This window comes from Branchiostoma lanceolatum, chromosome 2, assembly GCF_035083965.1.
Source record: "Branchiostoma lanceolatum isolate klBraLanc5 chromosome 2, klBraLanc5.hap2, whole genome shotgun sequence".
Classification (NCBI taxonomy): domain Eukaryota; kingdom Metazoa; phylum Chordata; class Leptocardii; order Amphioxiformes; family Branchiostomatidae; genus Branchiostoma; species Branchiostoma lanceolatum.
In genome coordinates this window covers 10,978,848-11,005,344 of record NC_089723.1, presented here as the reverse complement: position 1 = coordinate 11,005,344, position 26,497 = coordinate 10,978,848, and the positions used below count along the sequence as shown (strand labels likewise).

General features: G+C 40.7%; 1 protein-coding gene across 3 annotated transcripts in view; it reads left to right on the top strand.

Moving 5' to 3' along the window:
* LOC136427444 (regulator of G-protein signaling 20-like) overlaps positions 1-24,838 on the top strand; it is an 84,696-nt gene extending 59,858 nt beyond the window's left edge. For 2 of the 3 annotated variants that reach the window (XM_066416296.1, XM_066416295.1), the window contains exons 2-6: positions 969-1,162; positions 9,250-9,366; positions 12,959-13,020; positions 20,565-20,737; positions 21,015-24,838. In XM_066416296.1, coding sequence (XP_066272393.1) covers positions 1,023-1,162; positions 9,250-9,366; positions 12,959-13,020; positions 20,565-20,737; positions 21,015-21,203 — 681 coding nt within the window. In that variant the 5' untranslated portion in view covers positions 969-1,022 and the 3' untranslated portion in view covers positions 21,204-24,838. Of the gene's footprint in view, positions 1-968; positions 1,163-2,184; positions 2,350-9,249; positions 9,367-12,958; positions 13,021-20,564; positions 20,738-21,014 lie in introns of those variants that run through there. The other variant, XM_066416297.1, reaches the window with a different exon arrangement.
* The last annotated feature ends 1,659 nt before the right edge of the window (positions 24,839-26,497 follow it).

The following is a 26,497-nucleotide window of genomic DNA, read 5'->3' as shown; positions in this document are numbered from 1 at the left end:
AAGATACAGGACTGCATACATGTACATGTCATCGTGCCGTCTTAGTATCTTGTTGGTAGCGTACAAAACCATTTCGACCACTTAACGCAACTGGATACGATATCCAAGAGAACGTATGACAGAGCATTGCCCCCCTCACATGATGACTCCATTACAAGATTTGCTAACTGAACAAAATTCCCTGCCTCTCAAACGATTCTTGATTTGCCCCATCCCCTCCCTCCCATCTGAGCAGAAATACTATTTTGCCTGCAATCTGTTGTAAGGTAGTCTTGTGGTCAAGAACCAAGGATCCTTGCCGATGTGAATGGTTCAAAACCTACAGTCCTATGGCCGCAGCTGGGCCAATTACTATCGTATTGAGGTCAATTGAGTAGCGACGAATGGCAGCCGCTCCAGACCCTTGCGATTCAACCCCGCCAACTGTAACCTTCTCGCAATCAAGCCCCTGAAGAGAGAGTGGTCGGCCCACCTAATAACAGTAGTCAACCATCATCAACCATCACATTGATACTAGAGTATTGCAACATATAACGTTACAGCAAGTGCAAATCATACGTATAAATTCCGTTCAACTTCCTATTATGAGTATTGTATATCATCCATCTCCTCTCACAAAATCACTGAAAACAATACAACAACTTGGATAATCATGCCACTTAACAAAAAGTGTTACAATATATATGAGAGGTTAGTTCAGCACCAAGGACAGGAACTTCGAAGCATTTGAAAACTGAGTATTTTTGCATTGCACGAAATTCGTATTTTTGAAATGAAACCTGTTCATACAGCTAGCAATTTTTCCTAGTCTGAAAAGACTGGCATTTGGTAAGATATATTACAGTGACTTTAGATACGATCCTATTGTATATTCATTGTCTTTAAAAACATCTTTTATGAAGTAAGAATACACGTTTTCATTCGAAAATTAACACATTTGGCTAACGTTCAGGTATATGCCATTTCAGCGGATTTGACCTCTAACCGCCGTCTTTGATACGTCATATCCGGATCGTCGAAGGATGAGGCAGGACCGAGCGGAAGGTGGCGCACACGTACCTCAGGCCGCGTCTTCAGGAAGCAGTCCACTGCCCAGATCATCGTCTCGGGGAGTTCCAGGAAGCTGTTGCCTCTGTTTCTGCTGCTGCTGCAGCTGCTCTTGGTATGTCAGGAAAACTTCAAGTCTATCTGTAGCAAGTAGCGAAGCAGAATATTACACTCCCTTTCCACTAGAGGCTGCGACAGCACTACGACTGCTGAGCGATCAAATATTTGACAGATCGCTCGACGAAATCCACAGAAGAAGTGCTGATCATTGTACGTTCTGTGTTTCGTTGTCATTTCGTTATCTTGCATCATATTCAAATTATCAAATAAAGGGTCACACACATCCAATTTTAGTCGATGCACGGTTGCTCAGCGATCACCGTCTGGTAGAAAGGGGCCCCTGCATTTTTGTAATACGTCTGTTAGTATGATTATGTACATTTTCTGCACCATCAAACGACTATGCATGTTTTTTTCCCGTTCTATCTTTACTATCTTCCATGGACATACAAAAAGTCAACAAAACGTTCATTGTTGTGATTCCTCTTAACTTGTTCCAAGCAATGACTTAAAATCTGGCCTTTGTTTTGGAAAACTATCAAGAGCAATTAAATGGTTTATTGAATATAAAAGCAAATAAGGGTAATGACAAACAAAATGAAGAAGAACGATATTATTTTTTTCTATCTACAATTAAGAAGAATACATACGGAACTATCATAATCAGAACGTTTTTATATTGGCTCATTACAGAATAGCTTGGGTGTTTAATTCTTAGATACATGCCCACTATTGCTATAAAAGTTCATTCCCTTCACAATTGTTCATGACGATGTACATTTACCTGGGCACCTATCTGTCATCCTGTCTTAAGTACGTGACACGAGCCGTTGTACTGTCAGTAAAGCCGTGGACACGTTTCCTCAGATTCTAGAAGACGTCTGTGGAAGTGTATGTTTATGTTAATGGCTGACGTAATCCTCGTGTCTCGCGTTGGATCCTTTCTAAGTCACATTACACGACTTGTTGTTTTCTTAGCTTCTCACAGGGAAGAAAGCCTAGTAGGAAAAGCTATTGCAATGTGTGCCGCTGACTCCATGCAACCTTTGTCTCTGTTCACGTTTTGCCTTTTTTCAGAAAATTGCCTCGATAGTGCGAAAGGATACAGTGTGTGCTCGAGGAATACGACACGGTGGACATGTGTGAATACGCGTCCAGGACATAGCTCCTTAGATAGATCGACTAATCGCGGCATTGCAGTAGGGATTGTACGATGTCCCGTAGAATATCCAAATTCTTTGGGTAAGTCAGTTCCCACTTCAAACCGACGGACCGTGCGATATTGGGGAATTTTAATGGAAGCGCCCTTTCTATCTCACACTGTCTCTCAAAGGCAATTAACGCTGCCACTAAACCTAACTTTTTTCATTTCGCTTTTGCTGTTTACTTCTACATTTGCCATGTTTCTTCTTACTCACCATCTTTAGCTTTCTATTTAGGAAACTGGCTTCCACTATTCCCCAAAAATCAGACGGACTGTTTTATTCTCGTCGTTGTCTCGTGTTTTCATACATCGTCTTCAGTAGAACCGTTGTGTGCATGCCGTGGTCACTGAGAGTGGATTAAGTAAAAAGCTGATGATAAAATTGGATGAACGCGATTGTTGTATTTGTCAAACTGACTCAATGAAAAGGTCAAACAAAGACCACCATGTAACCAAGAAACAATGCTATGGTTTGAAAAGTATCCAACGTTTTGCTGGGTTTTGAATTTGACTGGAAATAGCGAAGATTTATTTTTGTGATCACTTCAGTTCCATGACTCTTTAAAAAACCGAGCAGTGCTTTTTATTTCGTATGTGAATTGCACTGTGGACACATTTTCAAAACAAATCTATTTATAAGGTAACTGCTTGATTAGCATAATTAACATTTCCAGTTCTTTATTTGTCCTTCAACAATTATTTAATTATGCGACAGAAAGATTTGTGATGGTTCTTCTTCATCGAAGGATGTTTTTGTCACAACCTACATGTAGCTTCAAAGCTTCTCATGAATAAACATAACGGTTAATAAACAAAATGCCACCGGTGATTTGGTGCGGTTTAGGCACCTTTCGAGATCTGGTTACGATTCCACTGATTAAGGAGCCTATTAGGAATTCTTTGGGACATGTAGGTTCTTATGTCTCCGACAAGTGGCAAACCCTTTGATGACCAAGTGTTTCGACATGTGATGGCCTAGTAAGACGTGGTGACGGTGAACTGCTGCAGAATTATTTGATTGGTGCTTTGTATAAGCTATAAATGGCACTGTTTAACCAACATTGCTATTGATAATGGAATATCAATCGAAACTTCCTTGCAAGAGAACAAAAAATGGTTAGTCTACTTTTAAGGAAATTAGCTGGGAAATGTTTCAAAAGATTCTTAAAAAGTCACGAGAGGTATACCATTATTGCCTTGAAACATCAAATCAGGTAAATTCTAATGTGCAAAATGATTGACTATAGATCATCCATTACGCTGATTTCAATTTGAAAAAAAAATCTATTTATGTCTCAAATCCTAGTCTTTGTCCCCAGACATTTAGCTTGAAATTAAAATTCCAGATGATCTTTACTAAAATATTAGCGTACATGTGACTGAACCGCTGTGTACAAATATGTACATGGAGAATAGCATTCTGTGTTTATATTGTTCGCATCAGCACCACCACAAATGCTTGCACATACAATTCAGTTTCAGCTCTCTGCTGCCCGACTGTATACAGTCGTACATGTGTATTTGCATACACAAGCAACTCGCAACCTGCTTCCATGTTAGTGGCATGGCGTGATACCATACCCGAGGTTGTGTAGGTTATTCAGCCTCTGAGTGCACTTTTATGTGAGGAACAAAATGAAAACCTGAAGTTCCGCTGTAGTACCGTAGGAACCCGCTAGGAGGCCCATTATCGAACTTGACCTTCGTCCTCCCCTACTCACGTACCAAGTATCATATGGCCCAGGACAAATGTTGCGTTTTCGTTATCAGTCCTGAAGAAATAGGGTCAGTAGGTAGAGATTCTCTTATTTTGATGTTTGAATTATTGTTCTTTAGATTTCGGCCGAATGGATCGGTCAAATACACTTTAGCAATTCAGAAATGAAATGCTTAAAGTACACAGCTGGTATTTTCAACATTGATTTATATTGTAATTATACAGATATACATTGTACAAGAACATTTATATTGATAAACTGAACAAAGAAGAACAATGTTTGCTACACAGTCTTACACTATTCAAAGCTCTCCTTTCTCAACAGACTGTAGAACACACACACACACACACACACACACACACACACACACACACACTCACACACACACACACACACACACTCACACACACACACACACACACACACACACACACACTCACACACACACACACTCACACACAAACACTAATAAGCATCACCTTGTACAGCCATGGGATAGTGAACAGTCCCCGGAGAACTTCTAATGATACACATTCACCACTCAGCTTAAAAAAGAAGCTAATCATTCAATTATTCACAGACCAAAACAGGTCGATTCTAAAACTGACAAAACAAAAATGGCTTTATTGATTGCCAAGTGCCTACCGCAGAAAATCATTCGTGGTCGACAATGCCTTTTGTTGCCGGTAGAATAACGAATCAGGTTGAACGACATATCCATCATACTTTGACCTCTCCACTAACAAACTTGGTCAGAGATGAGCATACTTTAACTGTGTTGCGCTGTGGAGCCCTTGTCGATTTTCTTTTAGACTGTTTGAAATATCTTTTTTCATAGGAAAATGGCCAGAGAGGTCATTTCGTCTGCTCCTGGTGACAGGGGAAGTCTATGCTTAAAATTTAGCCTTTGCTAAGTTTTGGCATGTAATCTCCCCCTCCCCCAAGCGAGATGGTACCGCCTTGTTACTGAACAGCTTGATCCATTTGGGCTGGGAGGGGAGGGGGCGGGCATCATGACATAGAAATGTTTGACTGTAAAATGCCAATGAGTCACACTCCCACCATCAATGGTGAATATGGCTATTCACCCGAGTTATAGTTGAAACATTGGTTAGTGTTTTTTTTTTATTACTTCCCCCTGGCTATGCCCTCCGATCCCCGTCCGACGAGTGTAGCGCAAACTATCCGTTCATTTACGTGACATTTCTAATATTTCAGTGAGTGACTTGATTTAATGCGCCTATGAAACCAAGATGAAACGCGGTCGTCACCCCCTCGTTCATTACAGGACGGGCGAGTCTGTTGTTGTTTTTGATCATGTGTCATCGTCACGGGCTTCTCCATAGAAATGTAAAAAACAAAACAAGATAAGCCCGTAGCCGCTCTCTCATTGGTCGAACCGATACCGAAATATGCTATTATTGGTTCAACATCAAAAACAACAAGATAGGCAATAAAATGTATTGCCATGGCGACGATTGAGTGGCTATATGTATGTGGTGTTAATGGTTAACATTTTAAAGCTATGTTTTGACACATTGCAACTAAGGTGCCAGGCCGCGTGGCTAATGGTTAAAATGAGTCTACTTATTGTTGGACAGCCAAGAGACATTTGACATTTTGACTTTTCCACTAATATTTGCATTTCTATGTTTTTATTTTGCATTTCTACGTTTTGACGGAGGAGGGCGGGGACTATGCGATTAGTCAAGAAAGCTCTAAATTGCTGCATTTTTTGTGTGCATTACATTAGTTACAATATTGATACTTGGATATCATATTTTAAAACTTAATGTGATTTAGGAGGAAAACGAAATCTGTACATTATTTTTGCTTCTTTGCCTCATTGGCCTCGTCTTCATTCTATCATGTCCGCCGCGTGATAAAGGTGTATCACAGCGGAGGAGAGGGCGGGAGGGCGATCCTCCCGGGAGATCTTATCTGACCTCCCATGGAATCTTAGGCTGATCACTACTACGCCTGCGAGTAACATTCCAGGTATAGCAACCCTGCATAGCTGGGATTTATGGAATTCTTTGGAACTAATTACATAATAAAACTGGCGCGCTCCTGAAGCGTCGCCAAAAAACAAGAGAAAGAGAGAGGAGAAGAAAATATAGGTAGAAATCATCGGATATTTTCTCTTTCCACTTTGCCAAAAGATGGGTGATATACATCAGATTCTGTTCTTTCATCTTCTGGTGACAGTTCATGCTAACGCAACCACTTCACTTACCTTCAGCTATCTAGGATTGTAGTGTCAAAAGAGGCTTCAGTACATGGCAAAACTTTATTTGCAACACGTATGACTACGTGTGACCGTTTCCGCATATTGGCAGAATATTACAGATGTGTCGGATTTAGATGTCTGGCCCTTTAGTCTAGCGGGCAGAAAGGTTAATGAAAGTGTCCATTTATGATCAAGCCTCACGCAACAGCCTTCAGAGGGACAACGGAGAAATGGCCATGGTACATTGTATGGCCGACGGAAGGGCATTCCAACCCTCGTTTGCGTGTTCACACCTAGTATCCTGGAAACAGTCAACAATAAATCCAGTAGTCATGACAACGGTTAAGAGTGTTGCTATTGCGAAAGCTTTTTGCGAACGATTTTACCGGGTTGTTCCATTGTATTCATGGGGAGTCTGGCATGGCAAAACTAAGTATGTGATCATCGACACAACCGAACGTTCCGTTGTGACTTTTGGGTCATCTGCCGTTCGACTTCGCGGTAGGAATAATTTGTCCACAAATACGCTTACGATGAATTCAAGATACTAGATAACATGATATGTTTAAGTAATCAATTACGCTTAACAAACTAGAAAGGCAATATTTGCGAGATCAAATGCAACATATGTCATCCATTTTCCTCCCCACATCCACAAAAATGGACTTTTTCATAATCACCCAAGTCGAGAATCTACAACCTTGCCGAAGATAACTTCTGCGGGAGAATTTCCGCAATCTGGTAGTCCAGAGAATTTTGCATTATGCAGCGGAACCAACTCAAATTGTGCAAAAGTTTAACAAATTTCTGCTGGACATACTGTAAATGCAGAAATGTTCGCGGTTTTCGCGGTGACCGTTTCATCGCGAACTTAAAACCACCGCGAACATTCATATAAACACTCTTTCTTTCCCCGTACTATCCTCCAGTGGAATACCCTGCCTGGCACGGTTCCGTGCCAGGCTGGAGGCCTGCCCGCCTTAGCTCGGGATCTCAACTCCCCCTCCCCCCTACTTTGCCCCTGAAGGGGCTATTCGGGGGTACTACCAATGTAGATATCGATCTTAAAACCACCGCGAACACTCCATTTTCGCCTTAGCGCGAAATAAAACCCACGCGAACTTAAATGCATTTACAGTACTGCGAATTTCTGATGCGTATTTCGTACTGTAACGCTAACGCATACCAGTGATACCACAATTAATTACAAAATCTTTCTAACAAAGAGATACACAACCACTTGTAGGGAGATGAGCCTTTGTGCACCCTTGGTGTTAGCGAAAACAAATAAACAAGTAATTGCTATATATATATACCAAGAGGAGTATAGAGCATTACATTTATGATAGAAACACTGAAAGAAAAGTTTTTTTAATGCAGGCGTAAATTTCTAACCTTCTCAATTGATCATAACTTCAGTATGACAGTATTTACAACACAAGGACGGAGTCAGGGGGCAGTGAAGGCGTTTTGATCACACCCTGCCCTGCACATGTAAGAGTTATTGCCCCTAATTGGATTGTCTATTTCAACCAATCAGCTCCAGTTTTGAAAATGAATGGGTGATTTGATAGACGCTCTCTCATTGGCTGACCGAATGAGTCCACCTGGGAATAAAGATGTGACCATATATGGCAACACCATATATGGTCATATGAGAAAAACAGCCAATTATCTCTCCCAACCCCACCCCCCCCCACCCCATCATATTTTGAAGTGGTAGATGCCAAAAATGTGAACAAAGTTCTTTGAGCATTTGTTCTATGTACCCCATAGAAAATTTCAGATCGTTCGGCTGTAATCAAAGAGCACAGAAGGCCAAAATATACAGTTTTGGTCTGAAAATGGCAAAAAAAAACCATACAATCATTTTAAAGCCATATATTAAAAAATTAAAACTTTATCCTTGTGCCAAATTTAATGTCGTTTGGCCAAAAAATGACAGAGATGAATCGATTTGAAGATTTGACAGGAGAAGAAGAAGACACATGAGTGAAAACAATATAATACATCCATACTCTAGTAGGGATGAAATATAATCATCTACATATAATACTTAACGTTGAGTTAAGCCTGCACTATAAAACCACCCAATTGATTCAGCTAACGAAAACTCCCAGATCTCAGCCTGCTTCTGAATGCCGTGGTGTTCACATCAGTGGAGGGCTCTCTGGCTAAGACAGTTTACCAAGTATTGAAGTTACTCAGGACACGTTTGAAATGTTTGAAAAGGAATCAACGCATGTTTGAACATAAACAAGTCAGCTTTGTAGTACCTAACCAAGAATATAAAGCAATGACAGCACTAGCTCACTGGTAGAAAGTCTCAGACATTGGCTGTCAGTTACATATCACATGTACATTTCTACAGAGCCCCAATCTATACTGGTTTCTTAGACTACCAAGTAGACACCACAATTACAGGTGGGCATATTTCTAGACACACAGCTATCAAAGCTAATTCAGCTCTGAGGAAAATATAGATACAATTCCAACTTTAAAGCGGTTGCTTTGATAGTTGAAAACACAATGTTATGGTTTTCGGAAGTTGCCTAGTAAAGTTACGTATTGTATTGATTATGTAGCTTTATGTATCTGTGTTATTTTTCTCTGTCTGACAATGTTTTCTTCCAAAACTAGTGAGAAAAATACAGGATTTTTCAAAACGTGAGACGTCAATTAATATGCAAATGATTTCCGTGATCACAGTATATCAACCTTTAGGATGGACAGTAGTCTGTAACATTAATATTGCCTTAGCGTACCTTCCCTGTGAGGGTTTATACGTTTAGAATGAGCCGTTACGGTCAAGGAGGATCCATTTGAATTAGAAAAATAAATGCGCCTTCCCTCTTCCGAAACAAAGAATGTTCAATGGATAGAAAAACTATTAGATTTCCCCAATGAAGTACAACAGCTTTTACTCATACTTATGAGCGTATAAAATTGCATTGACCTCAAGTGACCTGTGCCCTTTTACCTTGTTCCAGCTTGTCGGTCCGAGGAGGTCAAGACGAACCAAGCCGAGATAACGGCCGGCAACCCAAATCGACCTCCAGTAGAGAAACCAAGTTGGAAGAGGTCGACGAAAAGACAGCATCTGACCAGTAAGTGCATCTAAATTTACGCCCAAAAGCCTAAAACAAAAACAAAAAACACGTGTCTCGAGTTGCCCTAGACTACTAAACCCCTTTAAGTAGTTTGCAGTGCTGACCATTGTGACCTTTGGTCTGATAACGAGATGGCAGCATGATTTTGTATGTTCTATTTCAGCTTAACATTTTATCACGCCGTGTTATTCAAGGCATAGCCTCTTCTAGAGGAAATCATCTGCCAATTTTGTACCTCAAATACAGTAGAAGATGATGTGCCCTTCATCAAAGGCTGCACTTTGTTATAATGATAGAAGCATCCTATCTACTATTTAGTTATATTGAAAGCAGGTTCCCTTATTTTAGATATAACGTTATGAGTAGCGCTGAAGTATATATATTCCTCATACGTTTTCATATGCCGATTATAGCTGAACCCATACAATCCTAAATTTCAATACTCGTACCAACATGTGTACTTTGGTGTAACCTGTACTTAATTTAGTTAGGAAAAAGGTACAATAAAGATCTCCATTCGTTATTGTATCAACTAAATCCATCCATTATGTTGGCAGTCACTGATCCTCCCAACAAAGCAAATTTGACACCACAACCAGTAAACAGTTACCATCAAATCTCGATAAAAAGGTAACAAACAAGCTGTCTAACAAGTCTATTTGCACATAGGATGAAGGGTTGGAGTAGTGGTACCTTTTGTTGTAGTCTTGTCGCTCATCAACCTACAGGGTCCATGTGGCATGCCACTCGGACATATGTTTTAGGCTCCATCTGTCCGTCACAGAACAAAAGAGTTCCACGACCTCATACCTTCGCCAAATGATTTTAACCTTTATGACTGACGTATTAGGAGTGTTTCTCATCAATTATAAATCATACCAGTTGATTGTCTTAGAATAAAACATGTCCATAGTATGAGCTTAACAAATTATGAGCTTAACGAAGAAGGTTATGCTAATATGTATAATCAATTATGCAAATGAGGCCCTTATTAACATAATTTGATTCAACGATATTCACATTAACATAACTTCCCGATGCCACAAAAAAATATTAAATGTATGAAATGCGGAATAATACAAGTTACTCATTAAGTATGCAAATTAGGCCCACGTTTGCATATTTTCTATCTATTAACAGTCCTCTCTTCCTCAGTTACAATTTGAATAGTCATATCATGGAGCAAAGTGGATCTTGAGAGTTGCCCCATTGATTATGCAAATTAGAATCTGATTTGCATAATTATCGTCCAACCATACTAAGCATCACACAAGCTGCCCAGATATCAAAAATCATGACCATCCATGATTGCCATCTTGTTATAGTATTTTCTCATTAATTATGCAAATGAGGTCTTCATTTGCATAGTTCATATCAATTAATATTTCTCTCTTCCTCAGTTACATATGTCACATGTTTCAGAGTCCTATCATGGAATTTGGCGGATGTATAAACTTCCCTCATTGATTATGCAAATTGGATACTGATTTGCATAAGAAGTATCTAATCATGTTCATCATCACTCAAGCTATCTACTTACCAAAAATCATTACTATCCATCAAGCCCTTCTTGAGTTATTCCCTTTCAAAGTCAGACACAGTTAAAAAAAAGCCGTTAGGTGTCCCAAACCCGTACCACTTACTCTCTGTCCAAAGATCTATGTACCACTCAAAAATCAGCTCCATAGCATGTCCAGAACACGAGATATCAAAACAGGAAGTTCCGCTGTAGTACCGTAAGAAGCCGCTAGGGGGCCCAAAATCTTATCGTTTTCAGGTCTCATCAAAACCTACCAACATACCAAATATCAAAACAATCCATCGAGGCATTCTTTAGTTATGCTGGTCCACTACAGACAGACAAACAAACAGACAGACAAACGCTACCCTCTGCATAACCTTCTCGGCGAAGGTAATTATTTTGTTCTCTTCAATGTCAACATCAAGAAGAAGCATATTTTCTCCTTTTGCTTTTGTGTATTTTGCAGGACACAGTACTGGTGGATCAAATCTGTAAATATCTCAATTGGTCTTTATTCAAACAACAGTGCAATGATACATGTAACAATTAAAGAATACACTACACACAGACGAATCTTACTTATCATATGCTAACAACAAGACACATTATCATATAGCCAGATGACATCAAAGTCCCCATTTCATATCGGTTATGACGCCGTAACGGCGTAAAAGTGCCACAGGTGGTGAATGATGAATCTGAAGTGGTCATTTATTATGTAGGGGGAGACGATTATTTTTGTTAACCTTTGTTTCCAATGTTTGTTCCATAAAATGTTTACCAACTTAGAGTAAACCAAAAGTCCTGTGACGATATGGCAAAATAAAATAAATCATTTCAGTACCAGTCGAATCTAAACGGAAGGGACGAAAACAGTATTCTTGACACCCCCAACAGTAAATGGAGCCACCCATAGCCTTATATGGGCAGACTATCGTCTTGTGGAAATTTTGGTTTCAAAATGACATCTGTTATCTCTACTGTACAAAAAGAACAAATGTAAATTTTCAAATGCATTTTCAAAATGTGGGCAAAAGGAGTTATGATTACATGTATATCATTAATGGATCTATGCGTCATACAGGAATTTGTTGCTCTAATTACATGGGTCAGTTTGGATAGGCTATATGATAATAACGTTAATGATCCGCCCATTCATCGGAGTATATGGTGTCATAAGGGTTGCGAACAAGGTGATTTTATGAGGTGGTTATAGGCTGGTCTGGTCTTGTCTATGGCTGTAAACAGAGAAACATATGTACCATTTTTAAAAGTCTTTGGTATGACTCGGCCGGAGATCGAACTCATGACCAGGCCTTATTATGACACCATATACACCTCAGGCGGGTATGAAACCTTAAATTATCTCACTCATCATCGAGTTAATGACTGGTCAATTTGATCTCTTTTCAGACAACATTCTCCTCTACAAACTTTCAAAATTAATTCTTAGTCATATGACATGTATATATGATGCATGACAACATTTTCCTATCCACATTTAATACATCATGAACAAACAAAATATAACTTGAGATTAATATCCAATCACAGAAGGGTAAAACTGGAACGCCAGACAGGCTGAGAGTACATGTACATCTCTGAAAAATACACGTACATCAAGGAGAGCTAGTTTCATAAGCATGTCAAGTTGCATGATGTCATCATCTAGTTGCACGAATGGAAACAGTCCTTTTCTAAATACAACATGTATCACATCTTAAATGTATATGAATGGCGTGTATGAAAATGTTGCCAGTCAATTACATCGTAAACCCAGACAGGTGGTTCTTTCGGATTTGGCGAGTGCGTTTGCACAGCAAGTTCCTACTTTTGGTCATAACATTCAAACATAACATTCATTCAGCTTACCGTGTAGCGCGACGATTTTTGTTGTTGTTTTTTCCACCCTGCGACGCTTTCCGCCAATGCAGCGATTATACAGTACCTGCAGCTCATATTGACAACGTTAGGTGTCCAGAGTAGAAAATATGTGCACATTGTCCATTCCTTGAAATGTTGCTTTGATGAAAAGTGACGTTTCTCATTACCCATGTGTGTTTGCAGGCCCGACATGGAGGAGGTGAACGAGTGGGGGAAGTCGTTTGACAGGATGATGAAGAGCTGCCGTAAGGAATTACTTATTCTTTAACATTTGTCATGCACTGTCATGGAGTATAACGTGCAGTCGTGATGTAATTAAGAGGTTCATGCTTCTACTGTTAGCCCTTAACTCTTCTCTCATGACTTCAATGAAAAGCGGCCTGCAGGCCGACTGGAGCACCTCATGAATAAATAAAGTTTCAAAAGAAAACAAAGTACGCGAGGTGCATTGTGGGTAATATGTCAAAGGTGAAGGCCCTTGTAAACAGTTCTTGTCTAGGCGATGTCTCCTGGACCCCTGTTACACGCCGAAATGAGCAGTTAGCCAAATGTAATATGTACAGCCACTGTACAGCCCAGATAGGTCGCATCAGACTGTAAATTGCGTCGCTGTGCTCCGAAAGAGTTGCAACACCTCGACAAACTATCTTTTTTAACTGGGACGCAGTATGAAGTAAGATATATCACGGCGAAGTTGACCAATTTTCAGGTTTTCAGCGTAACAACTCCGCCATTGTTTTCAAGCCGTGTTGGGTACCGCATGGGGTTTTTCGAGAAACCGGGTTACCGTGCCAAGTAGACTCGCCGCGCTGCAAGTCTCGGCTGTTTGCCTGTCTTACTTTTTTGCTAATTATGGGTCAGTTCGTGGGTAATGTTGCCTTTTAGATATTGGAATTTTACATTTTTCCTGACGCAGGATTTAAAACTTTCACAGCGGTGTGCTGCGATCGATCTTGTTTTAACTTTAAAGCGTATTTTACGGGCTATTCGCACATTTTCTAGCATCCCTCCGGCCACAGATCGCACCACCTAACCGTTTTATATCTAATCATTTTAGCTGGTCGTGTGAAGGGTACATGTTTGCAATGATAGTAATAATGATGATAACCTTTATTGTACATTCATGCCCTATCACGGGCTAAGTACAGCAATATAGGTACAGAATACATGGTATGATATGGTATGATATGGCTGAAGGTAATGGGTGTGTAGATGTTGTATAACTTTTCAATTATGCAACTGCAGAAAGTCACTCTTTATTAAAACAGTATCTCTTTTCATAGAACACTGCTGCCGATACAGAACACTAGTACTGAATATTAGACTTTCTAATCATATAACTGAAGTATGAATTTGTGAAGGATACGTCTTTCCAGCAACACATCCCTGAACCAGTGCCCTGAACACTAATCTTTTTGTTAAGACTGTATCTTTCCACCGTAGATTAAAAACAAAAATATATCAGTCTATTCGCAACGAGCTAAGCAAAAATGTGCATTTTTTTCCAATGATAGAAGTAAAAACTTATCAATGTGTGATACACGCATCTTTTGTGTCATACAGCTAAAACCGTCGCTGTTCAAGAATAATTGTCGGGTGAAATAGAAGGAAAAACAAACGTCCGTGAGAAGGGTACATATGTTCTTGCAATGATATAGCTGATTGGTATAAACACTGTCTGTGAACGTAGTTTTGAAATGATAAAAGGGAAATCCAATTTCCAGAGTCAGCGAACAAGTAGGTATCGTGTAACTTTCCAATCAAATATCTAGCTGAAATAATGCTTTTTGAACGATACGTCTTTACAGCAAAACAGGTGACATAAGTAAAAAATGATCGACGCGGGTAGGATGCATCTTGCCAATATTGTTTTGTACGAAGGGCATTTTTTTCAAAATGAAGCATATCACAATTTATCATGACATGACAAACTCGTGTCTTCCAAGCCATAAGCCATATTGCATATATAATTTGAATCAGATATACATATAAATCATTTAGTTTATCAATTGACTATGAGTAAGTTTTCTTAGGTAAAATATTATGTCATAGATATGAATTCTTACAGTGGGGAGGGGGTGAGCCGTAAAGGTGATTTAAGTATGATTCACATGATAAATGACCAGGATAGGAACCTTACAGGAGAGACTGGTGTGTTTCACTTGGCTAAGGTCCAGGTAAGGCTCCTTACAGTTGACATAGATTGCTTTTTTTTTACTAGGGACCAACTAAGACTTCTTACAGGTGAGATGAAGTGTGTTTTCTTTGACTAGGGAGCAGGTGAGGCAAGGTGAGGCTATTTACAGGTTAGATAAGTGTGTTTTCTTTGACTAGGGACCTGGTGAGGCCAGGTCAGGTACCTTACAGTTTAAATAGGTGTGTTTTCTTCAACTAGGGACCAAGTGTGGCCAACTAAGTCTACTTACAGGTAAGATAGGTGTGTTTTCTTCGATTCGGGACAAGGTGAGGCCAGGTGAGGCTACCTACAGGTTAGATAGGAGTGTTCTCTTCAAGAAGGGAGCAGATGAGGCCAGGTGAGGTACCTTACAGCTAAGAGAGGTGTGTTTTCTTCGACTAGGGACCAGGTGAGGCAGCTTAAGGTAAGGTAAGGCCAGGTGAGGCTACTTACAAGTTAGATAGGAGTGTTTTCTTTGACTAGGGACCAGGTGAGGCCAGGGAAGGTACCTTACAGCTGAGAAAAGGTGTGTTTTCATCGACTAGGGACCAGGTGAGGCAGTGTGAGGTTAGGTGAGGCCAGGTGAGGCTACTTACAGGTAAGATAGGTGTGTCTTCTTTGACTAGAAACAAGTGAGGACAGATGAGGTAACTTACAGGTTAGATAGGTTGTTTTCTTCGACAAGGGAGCAGGTAAGACAAGGTGAGGCCAGGTGAGGTACCTTATAGCTAAGGTAGATGTGCTTTCTTTGACTAGGGACCAGGTGAGGAAAGGTGAGGTACCTTACAGGTTAGATAGGTGTATTTTCTTTGACTAGGGACCAGGTGAGGACAGGTGAGGTACGTTACATGTTAGATAGGTGTGTTTTCTTCCACTAGGGAGCAGGTGAGGTCAGGTGAGGTACCTTACAGCTGAGAGAGGTGCGTTTTCTTTGACTAGGGACCAGGTGAGGAAAGGTGAGGTACCTTACAGGTTAGATAGGTGTGTTTTCTTTGACTAGGGAGCAGGTGTGGTCAGGTGAGGCACCTTACATGTTAGAAAGGTGTGTTTTCTTCCACTAGGGAGCAGGTGAGGTCAGGTGAGGTACCTTACAGCTGAGAGAGGTGTGTTTTCTTTCACTAGGGAAATGGTGAGGCCAGGTAAGGTACCTTACAGCAAACAGAGGTATGTTTTCTTCGACTAGGGACCAGGTGAGGCAGCGTAAGGTAAGGTGAGGCCAGGTGAGGCTACTTACAGGTTAGATATGTGTTTTTCTTTGGCTCGGGACCAGGTGAGGCCAATTGAGGCATCTTCCGGCTATAAGCTACCCAAAAAGACACTTATAAAACCTTACCTGGCCTCACCTACTCCCTATTCAAAGAAAACACACTTATCTAGCCTGTATGTAGCCTCACATGGCCTCACCTGGTCCCTAGTCAAAGAAAACACACCTATCTAAGCTGTAAGGTACCTCACCTGTCCTCACCTGATCCCTACTCAAAGAAAACACACCTATCTAACCTGTAAGTAGCCTCACCTGGCCTCACCTGGCCTCGCCTGCTCCCTACTTGAAGAAAACACACCTATCTAACCTGTAAAGTACCTCACCTGGCCTCACTTTTTCCATAGTCGAATAAAACACACCTATCGCAGCTGTAAGGTACCTCACATGGCCTCACCTGGTCCCTACTGAAAGAAAACACACCTATCTAACCTGTAAGTAGCCTCACCTGGCCTCGTCTGCTCCCTACTTGAAGAAAACACACCTATCTAACCTGTAAGGTACCTCACCTGGCCTCACTTTTTCCATAGTCGAAGAAAACACACCTATCGCAGCTGTAAGGTACCTCACATGGCCTCACCTGGTCCCTAGTCAAAGAAAACACACCTATCTAACCTGTAAGTAGCCTCACCTGGCTTCACCTAGCCTCATCTACTCCCTACTTTTAGAAAACACACCTATCTAACCTGTAAGGTACCTCACCTTACCTCACCTGGTCCCTAGTCGAAGAAAACACGCCTATGCCAGTTGTAAGGTACCTCGCCCAGCTTCATATAGTCCATAGTCAAATAAAACACACCTATCTCAGATATAAGGTCCCTCACCTGGCCTCACCTGTCCTCACCTGGTCCCTAGTGGAAGAAAACACACCTATCTCAGCTGCAAGGTACCTCACCTGGTCTCACCTGGTCCCTAGTCCAAGAAAACACAACAATCTAACCCGTAAGATACCTCACCTGGCCTCAATTTGTCCCTAGTCAAAGAAAACACACCTATCCATCTCGTAAGGAGCCTCAAATGGCCTGCGCTGGTAAAGTCTACATTGCTACACTGTCATATTCCTCTCCATCTAATGAAAGGTTTTTGTTAAAAGTTAATGGTGTAACTTGTGTGACTTGAATTATAGACCAAATTCTCGTTTCGAACTGTTGACACGAAAAATAAGTTTTCATCTAGATTTTTACATCGTTTTGTAAAAAGTTTTCTTCATAAATTGTTTCGGCTACGTTCGCCACGTACACTTTGAATTTCCAACTGTCTTTTTAAGATGATACAGTCTTTATAGAGTAGTGTAGTGTTATGGCATGTTAAGCTGAAAGGACGCATCCCTCACAAAAAAAAAATGTTTCAGCTATTTGATTGGAAAGTCACACAGTAGCTCGCCTGTTTGTTCTCTGTCACTGGCAGGGCATATTGTTTTAAAAGTAATACTTTCCTTTTTATCATTTGAAAACTACGTTCACAGATGTATAGTGTTACCAAAACTTTCCGCTAAATCATTGCAAAAACATATGCGCCCTTCTCACGGATGTTCCATTTCAACCCAAGAACTTTACATTTGAACAGCGACGGAAAGGCATACTGCACAAAGAGTAATGTTTTCCCATTGACTAGCTATGTTAACAGACAGATGGTATTACCAAACCGGTTAGCCATATCATTACAAATATGCACCCTTCACACGGACGTTTTTCGTGCTATTTCACCCGAAAACCTTTGGTTACTTTTGAACCGCGACTGTTTTAGCATCTGTATGACATGAAATACGCGTGTTTCAAGCACTTTCATACAATTTGCGTTTTTGCCGAAGCTAGTTGCAAAGATAGGTGATACAGACATGATACAGTCTTCACTTTGTAGCGTTCTGAATCTTCGTTCAGGGCTCTGTTGCTAGAAAGATGCATCCTTTACAAATTTATACCTCAGCCATATGAATGTTCTGTGTCACTGACTAGAAATTCTGTTTAAAATGTTTTCATCGAAGAGTTACTTAAATCAATTGAACAGGCCAATAGTATTACGAGTAATTGGCAAAGATTTACCCTTTACACGGCCATCTTGAGTGATGATATTTAAAAGGGCTAAGTGGTGTGATCTGTGGCAGGAGGGACACTAGATACTAAAAAATTGAAAGCGCGGCACAGCTCGCAACATACACAACAAGTCCGATTGCCGCATACCGCTCTCTTTGTTTTGAAGATTGTATGGGATCCTTGCTACTTTTCAGGCTATATTATACTTGTTGCTATTTCTATGTACTCAGAACTTAACCATTATATTATTATTATAACTGAAGGACGAATTGAAAGCACCCACACCTCAAATATGACATTTGTAGAATGTACCGTAAGAACGATACAAGTATCTGCATAAATTATGCAAATAAGGTCGTCATTGGCATAATTTATGTCCAGGTGTACTCACCTTTCCTAAAATTACCTACACCTCAAATATGACATCCGTAGCATTTACCATAAGGGAAATACACGTTTCTGCATAAATTATGCAAATGTGGTCATCATTAGCATAATCCATGTCCAGGTGTATTCACCTTTCCTAAAATTACCTACACCTCAAATATGACATCCGTAGCATTTACCATAAGGGAAATACACGTTTCTGCATAAATTATGCAAATGTGGTCATTATTAGCATAATTCATGTCCAGGTGTATTCACCTTTCCTAAAGTTACCGACGCCTCAAATATGGCATCCGTAGTATTTAACGTAAGGGAAATACACGTTGTTGCATGAATTATGCAAATGAGGTCAGCATTAGCATAATTTATGTCTAGGTGTATTCACCTTTCCTAAAGGTACCTACACCTCAAATATGACATCCGTAGCATTTACCGTAAGAGAAATATAAGTTTCCATTAAACTATGCAAATGATGGACTCATTAGCATAATTTATGTCCAGGTGTATTCACCTTTTCTAAAGGTACCTACACCTGAAATATGAAAAAAAGTTGATGCGGATTTCTGTCCCAAAACAGGCAGTTGCGGCACACATTCTTGACCCGGAAACGCACATCCGGTATAGAGAAAAACCCCATGTAGTGCCCAGCTAACTGCTCATTCCGGCGTGTAACACCCCCGCGAGATAGTGAAATGGTCGCGAGCGTACTTAGACTGACTCAAGTGCTCTGGCTCGGGGGTTTCCCCCGAAGAATAGCCGTGTAAAAGTTCTCGTAATTCTGTTAAATGACAGTCTACAGAACAGGTTAAAATTTGAGGGTAAGTTTTCTTGGTCAGAATATTTGATTCCTGAGATAATGACACCTGTCAACTTCTCCATAGGAATGCATGCATTATTGGCCCAAACTGTAATACGCTAGTCTCCCCTTAAGAGGCGACACCTGGCTGGGAGCAATCCACGTGACCTCACGAAACACCCGTGCTCTATCACCTGACCATAGAACCGTATTTAAGCTTCAGAACGCGTATTTTCTGTCTTGTCGATCTACGACGGAGTGGTCGAACGGCGGTAGATGGGGAGAAATTGATTATCGTCCCTAGCCCGTTTTGGGTCGGGTCTTCAGTTGCCTAATCATCCGCCGGGGGTCATACAGGCCGCGAACGCGATTTCTTACACGGGCCAGAGGAGTTATGTCATCGGGGAGTTATGTCGCCGAGGGAAGTCTGCGAAGGAGGCTATTCATGAAGACCCATAAAGGCTGAAGTTCCAGATAAATTTTTGGGTCAACAAAATAGAAGAATTAAGCTGCTTAAGTAAAGGGTGGACAATTGATGAACTACTATTCACACAAATGCTACAAACATTATTTTCAACATCGGACCTAGATTTCCTAAGAGCCGCCAATTTTTTTGAGGGCCTTTTTTTTCAAGTCTTAAGAATGGGTTTCAATGGGATGATTGACACAGATCAACGTCCATTTTTGACCCAAAGCAAGTAGAAAATACAGTTACAAGTATCCAGAAACAACTTCCAAAATTAAGGCAATTTTTAAGCTCAACCGAAGGTTTCTTAAGCGCCGCCAAGTTGAAGTTTGTCCAATGGTTGTTTACGATATAACATGTTACATCTGGCTGTAATTGATCTGAATATTGATGCAACTGCTGTCTAGTTCAGATTCAAGGTCAAGTTTCCAATACAATTACGTTCTTGGATTCAGAAAAATATCATTAGCCGAACCAGAAAACTCTCCTCTGGTCATTGAGTATGGCTTTAAGCTGAGAAACGAATGTACCATTTTTAAAAGTCTTTGGTATCACTCGGCCGGACATCGAACTCATGACGTACAGAAAGCAAAGCGAACCAGCAGTGCAGCACCAGTTGTAGTATCGCATGATTATGCTAATCAATGTATTCGTTTGTGATTTCTTTCAGACGGAAGAATAATATTCAGGGAGTTTCTGAAGACCGAATACAGCGAGGAAAACATGATGTTTTGGCTAGCTTGCGAGGATTTGAAGGAGGAAAAACCTGAAAATCAAAGTGCCATCGAAGAGAAGGCAAGGCAAATATACGAAGACTACATATCAATTCTGTCCCCAAAAGAGGTAAGAGCAAAGAAACACATTTTGATAACAAATCGTTTGTGTCATCATATGTCAACTAATGCAGTTCCTACCATTCTGGATTGAAGTTAAACTGTTTCATATGCCTACATGTTATGTTTCGATACTTTGGACGGCAACGTGGGCCGAACGTCATAGCTATCAAAATTAACACACATCACTGCGTGTGTTCTGGCTTATGTCTCTTTGGCGATTTATGTAAATTAGCTTAGCAAAAATAAGTTGAAACTGGACAAAGTTTTTTTTCTTTCACCAACAGGTGAGTATAGACTCACGAGTACGGGAGATTATCAACAGAAATATGGTGGATCCAACTCCAAGCACGTTCGACGAAGCGCAACAGCAAATCTATGTATTGATGCATAGAGACTCCTACCCCAGATTTCTGAACTCCAAAATGTTCAAAGACCTCTTAAGACAAGTGTCATCAGAAGGAGCATCTAGCTGAAGCTTGGAGTGGATGGGTATCACGTGCACGATATCTTTACGTATATTGTTTGTGTTACTTAGTTGCACCTCCTACGACCCGTAACGTATGATGTGCTTGTAATATGCCATATTTTGTACAATATCGATTTCCTTCATGTGCTGTGGTGGCACAGGAATTGTTCAGGCTCAGAAATGTGGAAGAAGTCGACGGATTCCCAAACTTTCCTTGGATCAACTATGACATAATCCGTGGAACGAGATACTAAGTCATCCGGCTACTGTATCAGCCGTATTAGACATGGACCAGAACGTTATGCTGCTGCCGAAGCAGGAGGGGTATCAGAGAAATTTGATACACACACTTTGAAATTCCGCCCACATGTTGTGGGTGATAAAAAAGCCATACCGATTCATAAAGCCTTTATTTGATCATGTTGTGTTGCCGGACACGTTGTCAGATGATCACGGAACCTCCGAGCAGCCATTCGGGGACGGAGGTCAGGAGCGCCGTAGGAAAGTAAGTACACTCAGGCGGCCGAGCGTTGTCTCCAGTATCTCAAATGTCGGGGCAGTTTTCCTGTTGCATAACTCTGTTCATGTTTTACGAAAATTTGGCACTCTTCCTCTGGATTTTTCTAACCGACGTGTCATCGTTTTCAAGAGCCTACTCTGTCTTTGCGCCATGGACAAACCTATGCGCCATGGCCAATATCAACATGCGTCGTCCGGTCGGAAGTCAAAATCCATTAGTACCATGGAACCGGCGCTACGGTAGCAGGCGGCAAAGGAAATGTGTACATCCGCGAACTGTTAACTCGGACGTAAGGACAGCACATCTTCTCCTGCAAGAGCTGTCATGCACAGACCCCCTCACCGCCGTTCTATCCCTAACGGCCTCCACACAAACTGCATGTTGGTGATATATTGCAGTGTGCACAACGTAGATGAGAAAATGCACGTTTTCTTTTATGTGACAATGAGTATACTGCTAACTTGGCAACATCTTTCTATATGGAAAGCATTGGGCTTGCCTCGAAATCGGCTGGTAAAAATCGTTCAACACATGATTCACCATTTTCGCAAGTGCTCCACCCGTTACCTTATTTGCACTTAGACTGTAACATGGGTTACATACATTTCTGCGCCAGTCTTACTCTACAATACATACAATACATACACATGCTGGGATAGTGCGAAAATAGTAACTTGGGAAAATCAGCAAGACCAGGTCGCTCTGATTTAGATTCTTAAAAACATTCGCTTTAGACATTTTGTTTTAAACTAGCCACTGGCACAAATGTAGGAACTTTTAGATAACACAGAATCTTAGTATTCTGATGATTAGATACGTAGCGTAGATGAACTTTTTGGCGACGCTCGCAGGGGGCGAGCCCATTATTGTCTTTTCGTTTCCAGACTCTTTCTTCCAATGTATCTGTGTAGTAATGTTCAAAGTTGTCACTACAAACCATGGCTCGTTCGTGCTGCATGTATAGCACTGCGTTTTGCGCCTTGCTATAAACCATCATGTAATCGGTGCGAATCACGGACCTTGAAAGAAAACAATGTACAAAGAAAAACGAAAGTTAGGCAGTCGGATCAACTTAGGTGACCGTGTCCTCATTATCAATTTCTAACTAAACAAGTGTCAATGTAAAAGGGCTTTTCACGAAGAACTAATGTGGGCGCAGGTCGCCATCTGATGTCTCCTCAGCGTTATGGTTACTATGAGTTCTTTTGTTAGATGTCGTCTTGTAATGTAGAATTATCGATATACTGATATTGATGTACGAAGTAAGTTGGAAAAAAGTCACAATGCCGTGCTATTGGGTTGTCTGTTAGAAAAATGAAAAATAAACTAAACGAAACGAAAGAAAAAAAAATCTCTGGCAGCCGGGACCAACCATAAACGCGAGAGGTGTTGACAAACTAATGATATGATATATATCATATCAGTCCTCCTCTTGAAGACGTTAAGTAAACACCTCACTTAAACTGTCCAGGGTGTGGGCAGCACAGGAGACATTGACGTGAACTCCAAAATCGGAACCTGCATTTCCCTACCTGTGCAGCATTGTCATGGACGCTAGATGCGGAGGAAACCTGCTGATAAGGATATGGCATGTCTTAACAATACTGAGGTTTTTCGTGTTCTAACCATGGAAACATGTTGCCAATGACACACTGTATGGAACACCGCATCATCAGAAAAAGGCGAGTTTGCGCAGGACGCTGCCTCTACGATATCCAAACATAACTTCCCCTCAACCTCGTGTCACTACACCTAGCAATATTTCACCTTCTACGTACGGTGATACTTTTGAAATACAGCCAAACACCTGAGTACCGATAGATAGTTGTTCCTGTAATTGTAGTCATTATTAGTTTTAAAGAAATTATTGCTGATGTATTTACTGAAATGTATCTTTGTCCAAAAACAATGTGAGCTAAAAGTTGTCAATGTCCCTTACAAATAAGTCAGAAACACTGTTTACGTGGTAATATTCACCGTTTTAGTTGAAGTATTACCCTTCTAAAAGTTATCACCTTCACTACGACTGTTAATTAGAGATATCATACTCTGTGATAGAACGTGACAGCATCCCCAACATGTCCTGATCATGCTAACTGTCAGACAAATATATTAAAGGTAATCCAAATGTGTTTCGGTTCTATATAGATTATATTTAAACAAAATTAACCCAAACGGAATTCAGTAAAACAAAGAAGATTGAAAGAAACAGGGATGTATATGATACACACCGTGTGGTGTTTCTAGTACAACTATCGCCGTTTAGATGATACTTTAGTATCTCTACGGGGACAAATAGCTACAGACATCAGCTAGTTGTGATGTCTTCTAAACAGTCGCTCAGGATGCCTTTGTCACCATTAGTTGTACTTGTACGTTCTGTTTTTGTTTGAGAGGATATCGACTTATGTTAAGTGAATGTAGACATTATTCTCATTGTCCTCGTAGCTGTCATATGTGATACTGTTGGTAAGAATGTTTTCTGGACGAAGTGTTTCTCCATGACTACATGGCCATCGATGCCAGCCGTAGAATACATGGCCAGTAGGACATGTGCGTAGGAGATGCTCCTTGTACATCACAATCTGACTGGTGCTCTTTCAATCCGATACAATCGTTCGTAGTCTCACGGTCCTCTATAACGCGATTGTACCGTTTCTAAAATGCACACATTTCTTCAGGATTAGGTAAAGTTAAAAAAAAACGCACAAAAACCAACTTCCACGTCGATTCCCATGACCAAGCTTGTATGAGATAGTGCAAGTGGATTAAAGCCTAGCCACAAATCAACACTATCAATGGAAAATAGTTCTAGCATGTTGCCAACGTTGTGTGAGTATTGTATCACACTTCACCTTTTACATTTTAAACAGCATCTCCTATTGGCACACTCCGGCCATGTATTCTTATAGGGATGCGGTCACAACTCACGTCGCTAGTCTCCGACAGTACCCGAGACAGAACAGAGACGGCCCTACACCCGTGGCCCGTACAGTACTGTAAATAGTTTTCGGTGTCAGATGATGTGTAAGAAGCTATGGGGTGTGTAAAGATGTTGTCAGAACTTGTGCAATCTATGAAAAAAAAATTTATATGCAAAGTATGTTGACTTTGAACCCGAGTATGTCTGGAGTGTTTATTTGTTAACATCATATATATAGTGCATAAGAAAAACGAACGGTCACCAGATCTAATTGTCAGACCAAAACCATTTGCTGTACATTAAGAATACATGCATTTATGCACAGATTAAATGACGCCGATTTCCAGTTTCCCACAGTATCTATACGCACGTAGTTCACACTTTGGGATGTCCCTTTAGCTCAACTAATAGCAGCCTCACTGTTGAGCTTCTGGTTCCAATTAGATGGTAACTGGGAGATCCCGATTGAATCCTGGGCCAGGACTACCTGTATAAATATGTCCTGCTACTGAAACAGCAAGGAAACGTAGGCACTACAAGAGTTTGAAGAATCGAACACACTTTAGAACAAGTCGTTGACTGGCCTGCTTTAAATAGCTAAAACTACACTGTAATGCTAATACATCATTAGAAAATCATACATAGGTTTTTGAGACAGAATGTATCTTTTTCATAATTTTGGAAGTATTTGGAAATTCTCATGCGTTTGTACCCATAAAGGCAAAATGTCAACAGCATCTGTAGATATTTTTGGCCTATGTGACAATATTTCCGTTAAAGCGCGAGTTCAACGTCATAAGTGCCTTACGCACGCACGTGTACACGGAAACGCGGCAAACAGACACACGTGCACATACACACATACACGCACACACAAGCGCACATATACATACACACACACACACACATACATACACACACGAACGCACGCACACACCACACACACACACACACACACACACACATGCATACAGACACATACATATGGTTAAAACATCTGACTTCGTAGGTTTCTGTTAGATTGAATCAATGTATATCTCATAACTGACATACTGTTTGGCACGAAAATGTGTTTAACAAAGAAGTGACCGGAAAGGATCGGATCGTACATTCTTTTTCTATTGTCAACAATAATGTCGAAGATACCCGTTGTACTCTACGCAACCTAGCGAGAGAGCAGTGTACTGCAAATCATTACCTTCGCCGGGAAGGTATGCCTTCGCGGGAAGGTTATGTTATCGGTTACGCCAGCTGTAAATTGTAAATACATATGTATGTATGTCGAGATCATAACTCGAGAAAACTTTGATGGATCTTCCTGATTTTTGGTAGGTGAGTGGCGGTTGTAAAAATGAAGGTCAAGTTCGAAAATGGTTTACCTGGCGTGTTCCTACAGTGCTCCAGTGGACTTCTTATGTTAGTGTGTTTGTATGTAGACAACATAACTCGATGTATTGTTGATGGACCTGCGTGATTTTTGGTGGGTACGCAGAGATTGTGGTAACAGTGGTCCAGTTCAAAAATGGGTCATCTGGCATGTTCCTGCGGTACTGCAGTGGGCTGTTTATGTATGCGTATTTGCTTGTTGACAGGTTAACTCGAGAATCTGTTTATAGTTGTGCACGATATGTAGTGAATAGGTAAGTTTATTAAAGGAGAAGGTCAAGTTCAATGATGGGCCCCCTAACAGGCACCTAAGGTACTGCAGCAGAGATCCAAAGTTTGAGGTCAAATTTTCTGCAAGTGCTATGGTCATGATTTTTGTGTGGAAGATAGTCCATGCCACATGAAGTAAGTTGTGTACGTTTGGGCCCTCTAGCGGCTTGTTTGGAGCTGCAGCAGGTGTTTTTAATTTATT